General features: G+C 46.7%; 1 protein-coding gene across 1 annotated transcript in view; it reads left to right on the forward strand.

Moving 5' to 3' along the window:
• The window catches only part of ZBTB37 (zinc finger and BTB domain containing 37), a 5,204-nt gene extending 3,936 nt beyond the window's left edge, over positions 1-1,268 (forward strand). The window contains exon 3 of the mRNA XM_008949728.1: positions 780-1,268. Within this exon, the coding sequence (XP_008947976.1) occupies positions 780-1,268 (489 nt within the window). The remainder of the gene's footprint in view (positions 1-779) is intronic.
• The last annotated feature ends 10,199 nt before the right edge of the window (positions 1,269-11,467 follow it).

Genomic DNA, 11,467 nt, shown 5'->3' on the forward strand with positions numbered 1-11,467 from the left:
CATGCCGCATCCTCCCGCATGGAGGCCTGCGGGGGGCTGCCTCTGCTCACTCTGAACACGACGGACAGAAGCCTCTGCCCGAGAGCCCGAGCTTGTGGTTCAGGGTTACCCTCACCTGTTTGTCTTCCTGGCTTCAGAAATAATGAGGAGTCAGCGAGTCCTTGCTGTGTGACTGGGGCCAGGCGTGCTGGCTCTCTGCGCTGCAGAGCCTACCCTGGCAGCCGGAGCTGGGCTGGGTCATGCAGCCAAACGTGATTCGTTATGAAATGAATCCCAAATGACACTTGAATAAACACCTGCGTAAAATGACGCCTGAAGAGGTTCAGATCTGACTTTGTAGTTTATCCCGCCTTTCTTTTACTGCAAGCTCATCAGCTGACTTCTTTTTTTAACCTTTAGTAAGTAAAACAGAACGTGGTCTACAGTATTTTAATCGAACTGGCCCAAGTTTTTAAAAAAAGAAACCTGCATTGACGCGTTTGATCCGCCACTCGGTCGGTGGCTAAGCACCCTCCTGACAAGGGCTGTCTTTCCTTCCCGGGATCTAGCGAATGACTTGGCAGAAGGGGCAGCCATAGCAGAGGTTTCTAATTGATTGCTCATTTGTCTTCAGCCCCAGGGCTCCAGTTAAGCACTTAAATCTGTGCTTGAGGTTGAAGACATTAGTGCTGCCGATTTCGAGGTTTGGCACATTTACTGGCTGGACTGGGGCCTGATCTTCTTTCCCGCAATTAGTTTCAGGCTGCTTGTTATTTAAATCCCTGTTGCTTCCTTCACAGGGGGAGGAATCGGGCATGCTTGGAGTGAGCGGTTACGTGGAGTATCTCCGGGAGCAGGAGGTGTCGGAGCGCTGGTTCCGGTACAACCCGCGGCTCACGTGCATTTACTGCGCCAAATCCTTCAACCAGAAAGGCAGCCTGGACCGGCACATGCGCCTCCACATGGGCATCACGCCCTTCGTCTGCCGCATGTGTGGGAAGAAATACACCCGCAAGGATCAGCTGGAGTATCACATCCGCAAGCACACGGGCAACAAGCCCTTCCATTGCCACGTCTGCGGCAAGAGCTTCCCCTTCCAGGCCATCCTCAACCAGCACTTTCGCAAGAACCACCCTGGCTGTTTGCCTCTGGAGGGGCCTCACAGCATCTCCCCCGAGACCACGGTCACGTCTCGGGGGCAGGCGGAGGAGGAATCGCCTCCGCAGGAGGAGGCTGTCGCCGTGGGGGAGACGGCACAGGGATCTGTGTCCACGACTGGGCCAGACTGAGGCACGGCTGCGGAATCTGGGGAGAAAGGACCGTCTTCCCGCTTTTGGCTCTGAAGAGTCGGCGCCAACCTGGCAGGCTGGTACTGTGATTAGTGCAATGCCACCACTGGACGGAAAGAAGCTCCCGAGATGTTGCCAAAATAGAAACCTCTTTCTCTCTCTCTCACACGCACCCACACACACGCACGTAGAGTGTCAAAAGTTTTTCTCCCTTTTTCCTCCTCTCAGAGAAAAACAAAACAACTGTGTCAATCAACTTCTTATTCAGGGATCGACAGGATTTTAGATTTTTTTACTGTTCCATAGCGATCTGGGACGAGCAGTCATTTGTACTTCTCGACAGCGCTTTGGCCCAGCAGCTGGGTCCCGCCGGCGGAGCAGACCCGGTGAGCCTCGCCTGCGGGGCTGCTCCTCGCCACATCTGCTGGTCCAGCTCCAGGGGAGAGCAGGGGCAAGGGGCTGCTGGCTTCCTCCCCTCCCCAGGTAGCTGCCACGTTAAAGAAAACAAAAAGACTGTCCTGGTGGAACCTGCCTTGCCCAGGTGTATTTATCCCTGCTGTCTTATTTTTGGTGTGTCTCTTTTTACATTTTTTACTTAAGCTATTACTTTAGGGCTTTTGGCTTGCCCCGTTCCAGGCGCACGGCCTCAACGTCCCTTGTTGAAAGCGGGCACGGCTCTAAAGGGGTGTTCTAGAGGTCAGCAAAATTTGGAGCGCTTTGGCTACTGGAAGTGGAATTTAGCAGCTGTGAGGTTTGCATTAGACTCTGGTGCGCTGGGAGAAGGGTTGGAGGGGTCTTTCGGAGGAGGCTGTGCTTCGCTGCCACTGATCTGGAGAGTTCGGAGCGCTCGGGCGGCCTGACCGGCGTGCTGCCGTGCCTCAGGCGTCGCCGGGCGTTAGGAAGAGTTTTTCTGGACTGGCTGAATTGTGGAGTTAGAGGCTGGCTACCAAAGTCGTCCTTCACCCCTACTCCCTGCTTGACACGCACTTGATCTTTTCTAACAGCAATATGGTATTCGGAGATACTATCGTCCCAGCCAAGCAATCCTGGGTGGTTGCTTTTAGATGTGTTTCTACAAACTAGTTTGATAACTTTTTTTATCAATGAAATGCAAAAAGAAAAGAAAACCCTACTTTATTTCCTCATAACAGTTCAGGAAACTTAAAAGCAAGTGGTTCCTATAGCAATCACAACCCTGTCCCCTTGCATGGACTTAAACTTTTGTATTCTAAGCAGCTCTGAAGTTTAGAGCAGGTTTAGCAAGCCCGCAGAGACATGCCTGCGTTGTGTATTGTAGGTGTTTGCACGTGCTTACGTGTTTCCTAAACGGAAAAGCATGGGACAGGTAGATAAGTGCAAATATCTTGACATCTTTTGAAGAAGTCGTTTAAAAAATATGCAATACTTCTAGAGTTTTCTCTGGTTCTGATGCCAAGTTGTTCATGACGGAGAGAGAAAATGAACGACAGGTTGCGCAGATCAGGTTTGGGAGAGGCTGTTGGGTTGAAGGAGTTCTCTTGAGGATGTATAACATGTACAATGAGGAATGGTGAAGTTCTGATCCTTGAGGTGATGGGAGGAACAAGGAGACACTGAAGAAGGAATACCCTTCATCTTGCTTTGGCAAAACAAGCTGGGTGAGCAGTTGGGCTTGGTGGGCAGGAGTGAAAATTTACTGAGTGAAAATAAAGTGTGCCCTGCAGTCTGACTGCACAGTTTGGGGCACGTGGAAACGTCTCCGGCCCTTGGTTTCCCCACCTGCAAACAGGGACTCGGGAACATTTTCCTGCCCCTTCAGAGGGAAGAATTTGGAGAAGGGTGATGTATTCTCACCTCGCTTTGTACATTTGTCTCTGAGTGAAGGGTCTCATTGTTCTTCCCATGTCTCTCTCAAAAAGTAGATGTGGTTCTAACGGTTTTGTGTGTGTGTGTAAGGGAAGGGCTTGGTGCAGGATCATGTGTGACGGGGATGTGCTTCTAAGAGAGGAACCTTTGCAGGTGTTCTGAGCTGGACACCTGCAAAGTACAATTTCATTGACCATTTCAAGCAGGAAAACTGATATTTCACCCCTGTTTTCCTTTTGTCCCTTCTTCCTCCTCTCCTGTCAAGTGCATTGTCGCACAGTGAATGATTTTCTAAGCAGCCACCCCAGGGACCTGCCCCGTTGGGTTTTCTGACGAAGGTCAAACAGAGTCGTACCAGAACAGTAAGGCTGCCAGAGAGCAGTCACAGAAGATGAGAGATGGGAGGGTGGCTAAGGTGGGTTTTGTTGCAATCGAGATGCACGAGGAGCAGAGATGTGCAGAGTATGCTGCTTTAGTCATAGCTTTTGAAGTTACCAAAAATCAAAAAGAAAAAAAGTTAAAAACCTTGAAATCCTATCCTGTTCACACTAGAGAGCAGCAAAAGTTACTTTTAGTTGCTTATAAGATTTTTAAGTGTTTTAAAATAGAACTTTTAAAAGAATACTACCAAACTATAAAAACATAAAATTATTTATATACATAGATTATATATAAATATAGTGGAAAGTTTCCCTGCTAAGCTTGCTGTGAAGAGAAGGGTGAAGGTGCAGTAACTGCTATACAAGCAACATTTTTCTGAAACAGATGGCAACCGACCCATCAACGCGTAGCGATGAGAGGCTGACATAAAATGGTGAATGCCTTCATTCCTATGGCATAGCTGTGAGTTTCCTGAGCAGGTTTTTGTTTTACTGTATCGATACTGTGAACGGAGGAGCGTCCTGACAGCCAGGATGCCAGCAGCGTGTCCTGCTTTGCTGATTCACTACTTCCCATTGGCCTGGTGAAAACCATGAAATTGGTCCTTCATATCATACCGGGCTGGTCTGAAAACAAAGCTTGTGAAAGGTTTATTTTTAACTCGTTTATGTTTTTTGTCTTGTTTTGCTTTGCTTTGTTGTTTTTGTTTTCTTTTTTTTTTTATTTCTTTTTTTGGTGCAGAGGTTGCCACTGTATAAATGATCGTTTCTGATTGCATGCAAAAGAGCCAATATTCTTGCCCGGGCCTCGCTGAGGTGACGTTTATAGCTTGTAGCTAGAGTCAGTATAAGGTATGGTAGTGGGAATCATTTTAATATTATTTCTGTACATTTAATGGATGTGTATGTGTATGTACGTGTGGGAAACATGGTGTCTCTCATGTTTTCTTGAACAATGCTGAAATCAGTTTAGGCCCATCTGCACTAGAAGATGGCACCAGTTCAGAAGGAATCTTTTATTAAACTTTTCTTTCAGCAGTTGACTTCCTCAGTGCAGATGGGGCCAAAGTTCAAGAAAAAAGGGTTTGGAGGTTGTGTATGGTATGGAAAAACCTCATGTGAATTTTCTGGCAGTGGCAGAGCTGCTTTCCATAGCAGAATGATACCGACTTCCGTTGTCTCTCCCTTGGCAAACCGTGTAGCTCTTCACAGTTGCATCGAAGCTGTGGAGAATCAGATGCCAAAGTTCCAAGTGCGAATGCATTTGGGATGGGCTGAGGCACAGCTTTGCATTTCCACGTCTAGCTGCAGCTTCCTCTCCTCTGCCAAAACTGTGATTTCAACTGTGATTTAAGGAGGACGTGAAGAGAACTCTGTTGTATTTCAATACCTCTGTACGTAACATTTCTGTCCACTTCAGAATTAGGGCTCTAACCTGTTTGTTTGCTTGCGTCAGGCAACAGGAGGAACACTTTCTATTCATGCAGTTTTCTTTCTTGGAGGGGGAACACATTTCTTAGTTCTTTGCTGCAGCAGAGAAACCTTCCAAATGTGAAGCGTTGCAGTTATCTCCTTGAGCCCACAGAGAGCCCCGGTGCCAGGTCACAGCAGAGTGACGGAGTGATGGTTGCCGTGGCCAATTCCCTGCTGCTACCAGGTTCCCTGTGAATAGCTGTGAAAATAATGAGAATTGTGTTAATACTGTGCTGCTGCCGGGGGGAAAAGCTAAACCTCTTGTCTCTGGAGGATGACTGATGGGAAGCTGGGAGAGGGAAAAAGCAGAAGGTCTTTCTCCTCTCTTGCAATGGGAATATGTGAAAGCAAACTGTGCTTTATTTCCAGCAGCTAGATAGAGAAGGATGAATGAGGAGGCTTTACAAAATGTGAACTTATAACAGGAGGCTGAGAACACCCTTAGAGCCGCTCAGTGATGTGCAGGGATATCAGCCTGGCAGGCTGTCAGAGCAGCCCATGCAGATGGGCAATCCCTTGCTTGTCCTCTCAGCATTGTTCAGCCATCAGGCTTAGTCCTTTGACTTACCTACTTCTTTTCTACAAAGTTTTCAAGCTGTGATCTGTATAATTTCTGTTTCAGAAGTTTGAGTGGCTGAAAGGCAGGAAGACTGGATAGTGTTTTTTGTCTCTGCTGCTGTTCTAAATCCAGCTGAGGTCAGTAGCGACTGACTTCCCACCTGACAGCTATTCAGAACTAAAATTGCATTTGGAACAAGCTGCAGTCTTGCTGAAAAGTGTAGCAGGGCAGGCTTGGCGGGGAGGGCATGGAGCCAGGACTTCAGCCTGCTGTGAGATCAAAGCTGAAGTAAATCAACGGGACAGATCTGCCTGTTTGTTGTCCTCCTGCTTTGTGACAGCAAGGTGACTTTGTTTTCCAGGGCAGGCCGTCCCATGCCTCTAGGCAGTTGTGATTTAACTTAAAAGTGTGATTCGTAGTCAAAAGCCTGATGCTCAGTTTGGTAAATTATTTGGTCTTTGAGCAGAGTACTTCTGCTGCTTTAGGGTGATTCAACCCTAACCTTGCATTTGCAAGAGCAGAGCTGTAGGTTTTGTTTGCTGCTGAATTCATCTCTCCTGCAGAACTCAATGTGTAAATGGAAAGACAGCAGAAAAGGTGCAGTTTATTTGGGTGGAAGGTTGCTTGTGAGGTAGACCGAGTCATACATCTATAAAACCAACAGCACCCCTTAAACTTATTATTTAAACTTTGTAAAATTCTCCTCTTTGATCCATGACCTGCCTGCCAGTTTAGCTGTACCAGCATCCAAGTGTTTCTGTAGATTAGGGACACCAAATGCTGTTCTTGCTCTACTGGAAACATTTTGGGGATGGGAGAAGTCAAGGAGCTGTAATTCAGGAAGCTTCTAATACTTGTCATGGTTTGAGCTCCAGGTTTCCCCTGGGAGCTGAGCTGGTAGCCAGGACTGAGTCAGAAATCTGGGGTCTTTCGATGGAGCTGCCGCTGAGTGCGGCGTGGCCTGGTCTGGCCAGAACCATGGTCTCAGAGATAAGTGTTACTCCTGTCATGAGGTGAGGTCCATGCACAGAAGAGCTTTGACATCTTCAGTGGAAGGTCCTAAAGAGGAGCCATATATCTTTGTTTTAATCATTGTCATTCAAAGGACATTTTAATGTAAAATACATACATACACATGTATGTACATTTATATATATTTATATATATTTGTAACCAAATGAAAGCTAGAACTATGCAAACACTACTGGCTGCTGCTTAAAACTAATGTCTACCATAAATAGAGTAGATTTGGATTAGATTTGTTGGTGGGGTTTTTTTGTTTATTTGTTTTGGTTTTTTTAAACAAAATGCAGCAGACCAAAGTTCTGCTGCACTTAGTCTTACTAGAAACTTAGATTATTCCTAATCTGGAACCAACTCAAGTGGGTTATAAAATTACCTAGAGTCCTACCATCTCTAACCTATTTCCAGCCTTGGTATTGTTGCTTTCTTTTGCAAAACATAGGAGAACACAGAGGCTGGGACTGGGAGAGATTGAATGAGTGGTTAGAAGAGAAATAGAATCGAGGAAGGACTGGGAGCATTTTCTTTTGGACATACGATTGATTTGGCTTCCAGGGATCTTACTACTCGTGCAACAGTCCGTTGCTGGGATGGAGGCAGTAATCAGAGCATCCCCAGGCTCAGCGCAGGCCCAGTGGAGGTATTGGAAGCCTTCCCACTGAATCTGATGGTACCACTCTGCTGGGAGAGTAGAAACCATGTGGCTTCTACCATTTCTTTGTCAGATCCAATCTTTGCTTTTAGGATTAACTATAGCATATCCAACGGTAATCTTCAGTGCCCTTTGACTTTTTATTCCTGGGGACTGTAGAAAATTCAGGTTTCCTATGACATTATCCTCATGCCAACTGTGAACAAGTTACTACTGCTTCTTATAATTTATTGTCTTTCTGTTCCTGAACATCTGTGTGATCCAGCTGTTTACCAGCACCACCTTCCAGTGCTTCATTAGCTTTTATGCACAGGGAATTGTTGCAATGGGTAAGTTGACTATGCTAGTTGGAAGAGTAGAAGCCTTTGGAGAATGACTTTTGCTTCCTCTAGCTGTCATTAGGGAGTGCACACACACATACCTGTATATACATATATATGTATACTTATTTAAAGTGTTTCAGTATAAACTCATTTAGCATTATTATTTAATTTATATTTTAATCCAGTTGTAAACCAAAGTATTACAGCTTGTGAAATGATGCATCATGGAAATAGAGGGAACCTTTTTAGATGGGAGCTCTGAAAGATCTTTGCTGACAAAAACATGGATACAGACAAGACTTAAGAACTCATGCTGCTGAAGTCCCAGAGATTTGCAGCAATGGAATGGTTTCAGACTTGCTGGGTATAGTCTGATGGTGGGGAGGCAGCGTGCGTTACCATTTGAAAACACTGATGCGTTTGGTAACATGGACCTGAAGTGACTCCGTGTGGTCCTCTGCCTGCTGCCTGACCCCTTCCTTATAAATGTCAGGTTTGAGTGGATTTTTGTAAACATGCATTGAAAAGACAGGACAGGCTGGCTCAGTTCTGGCACTGCTTCTGTCTGCATCCCCTTTGGCTTGCTGCTTCCTGCTGTGGCATCTAACAAGGGTTGGAGCTGAGAGGTCTTTGCTGAGATGGAGTATAGCTGCCACCAGCCCAGGTGCTCCTGGGCTTTGGCTCATCTGTGCTGTCAGAGCAATTGAAGCAATTGAAGCAACTCACAAGGTGGGGGTCAGAACAGACATAAGGAAAAAGTTCTTCAGTATGAGGGTATTAGATCCCTGGAATAGGTTGCCCAGACAGGTGGTGGAGGCCCCATCCCTGGGGACATTCAAGATCAGGCTGGATGAAGCTCTGAGTAGCCTGATCTAGTTGGAGATGTCCCTGCTTATTGCCAGGGGGATTGGACTAGATGACCTTTGGAGGTCCCTTCCAGCCCAGACTTTCTGTGATTCTATGATTCTATTTACTGATGTCTAGAGGTGGTTGGTGGTTTTTTAAGTAACTGCTGTGGAGGTGTGTGTTCTGCTGTCACCCACCGGGAGAAAAAATAGTTTCAAAGATAAAATCTTACTGATTCTTCTGTGCCAGGGAGTAATTGCCTTTCTAAGGAATTAGCAAACACTAAAACCAAGTTCACCTCTAACAATGTCCCACAGGCTTGGCAGCAGCTCTGCTTCCTCTTGCTTGTCTGCTCAGCCTGCATGCTAGGGCGTCTTCTTAAGCAAGGTTTCCCTGCATCCCTTATATCGAGCAGGGTGATGTTCCACCTCTCACACACTGCCAACCACATGCAGCTCAGTTTTTAGCTACTAGATCTGGCCAGTACAAAAGCACTGAAGCTAATCTATTTCTCATTGTAGTCCCCAGGTATCGCGGGTTGAATATGAGACCCCTGCTGTACCAGCATTTAGGAACATCATCCTTCACATCAAATCCCTTCTGATTGAGGCATCCTGTAAGCAACCTCAGCACAAAGGTGCTTCTCAGGGCAGCTGTTGGGACAAACTGGTCCCGACACCAGCAGCAGATCCTGTCTGAGGTACCTTAGACCAAGTGCTGGCTACTCATTGAGCAAAAAGGAATTATATAATTGAGACAGTTGGATGTGGACTTTCTGTCTTTTTTTGTTGTTGTTCAAATAACTTTCAATAATTTTTTTTTTCTTTTAACTAAAAGGTAGCCCTTTCCACTGAAAACTTCCCGAGTTGATATTAAGTAGCACTAGTGTCAGAATGCTGCATCCAGGGGCTGTTTGGTGTTCAGTGGGTTGGTGATGCTCTGTAAGCCTGAGGCTTTGGCTGAGGAGGTGGTGACTGACTGCATGCTGCTGGCTGGCTTTCCCTAGAATCATTCTGATGGCTTTAGGACCCAGGCCAAAAATGCTTCTTTTATGCTTTAAAGCTTTAATTTTTTTTCATGGAAGTGTTGAAAAAAATCTTAGATCCCTCCCCAATTAGTTTTTTGTTCTGTTTAGTTAAATTCTCATCTGGCATCAGTTTATGATCTAAGAATGATTTCTACAACACCTATGGGTAGGGTTTTCTAGGACTTTGCAGATGACAGAAGGTCTAAAACTTGTGGCTGTAGGAGGTGATGTTTGTGACATGGTTTTTATGCTGTGGTAGAGGTTGGGAGGGGTGAGGAAGGGTCTTTTCAGAAAGATCTCTGTCACGTTGTGGACTGAGTCACTGGGTACTGGTGCCTGCTTGCTGGGGTCTGTGAGGTTAGAAGCATAGATGGGATTTTCTCTGGATATTTTTCTTGTGGCTTCCTGTTGCGTGAGAGCTTCAGCTCTAGCAGCAAACAGATGCAGCTGCCTCCAGCTACAGGAACACAGTCAGCCCCAAAGCAGTGCATCAGGAGCCTGTGTGGGAATCTTAGGAGGGGAATTGTGCCCCCTCAGAACCAAAATGTAGCTGAACTTGTGAAAGACTTCTGTGAATGAGGAGTTAAACCTGCTTGCAGCAGGGTGGTGGAGCAGGCCTGAGGGTTGTGGCTATTAATGTGTTCAGAGCATTGTTTTTGCAGGGTGAGATGGTCCACTTCAGAGATATGGGCAAAGGAAAGTTTGAACCCCGTGTTCTCATTGCAGGTTTCTGCCAAGAACAGCCCCAGGTAGGTCGCTGCCGTTGATGGGGTGGAGGGGGAGTTGTGCAGCATCCTGTTACATGGCTGCGAGTATGTGTGACATGGGGGGCTGGGTGCCCCGAGCCAGAGGGGCCCCAGGCAAATGGGCACCTGCTAAGACTAGTAGGATGGTGCAGTGTTCCCAAAAAAGGGGTCTCAGCTGTGCCCATCATGCTTGTGGGGTAGCACACCCCACTGTCAGCACAGTTACCCATTTAGTGCGTCACAGATGTTCATCTTTATATATTGACTGGCAAGCTCAGAGTTTTCTGATGAGCTGGTGAGTAGCTTAAGGGGCCATGTCCCTGCAGAACTGGCAGAGGGAAAGCAAGCAGTGTGGCATTTGTGCCCCAGGTAGAGCCCAGACCTTTCAGCCCCAGGGACAGAGAGCTCAAGACCTGATCTTGTCGCCAGGGGAGGCGACTCAGGTGTGTGGTTTTCCTCTGCTAGAAAGAAGCTATCATGTCTGCTGGAAAAACCACACACAGGAATCTGGAGATTCCCAAAATGGGAGATGATACCCAAAATATGAAAAGGGCTTATCTGTTTTCAGCACTGCCTGGGGCTGTTGGTTCTGGAAACCAGCCGGAGGTGTGGGGTAGCATATGTGAAATGATGGCAAAGTGTCATTAGGAAGAAGTGTGCATGTGTGTCTAGCACATGGTGGACGCTGTGGGCAGGGAAATGCAGGTCTCAGAAGCTGCATGTGTCCAGGAGCACACAGGAAATCCTTCTGCCTTGGGAGACAGGTGTGCAAAGACACCTGTACCCTGTCCTACAGCGTTAGAGCTGAGCATTGCCAGTGGTTTCTATCCTGGAGCTGTGAGTGGTAACAAAGGAAAATAAACCAGTCCCTAGAGGAGGTAAATTTGCTGTGTGGAATTCAGAAACACACTTGGAAGGAACTGAAGGCTGGAAGGGGGTAGCACCAGATTTCAAATGATGTTTTCTGAATGTTAAGTTTTCTAGCATGTGTTTAAGCTATTGAAGCCTGAAGTTTGCTTCCATTTCAGCACTCTCCTTCACTGATGTCACTTCTTCAATTTAAACTCATCAGCTAGGGAGAGGGTGCAGAGAAGACAGAGCCAAACTGCTCAGAGGTGCACAGTGGAAGGAAGAGCAGCAGTGGGCACAAGTTTATACAAGGGACATTCAGGTTAGGTACTACAACATGTTTTTTCACCAGGAGTATAGCCAAACAGTATTGGAACAGGTTGTCCAGAGACACTGTGAAATCTCTAGCCTGGGAGATATGCCAGATTGGACTGGGCAAGACCCCAAGTCACCTGCTGGAAGTCAGCCCTGAGCTG

The sequence above is a fragment of the Merops nubicus genome, unplaced genomic scaffold (genome assembly GCF_000691845.1).
Source record: "Merops nubicus isolate BGI_N331 unplaced genomic scaffold, ASM69184v1 scaffold50431, whole genome shotgun sequence".
Classification (NCBI taxonomy): Eukaryota; Metazoa; Chordata; class Aves; order Coraciiformes; family Meropidae; genus Merops; species Merops nubicus.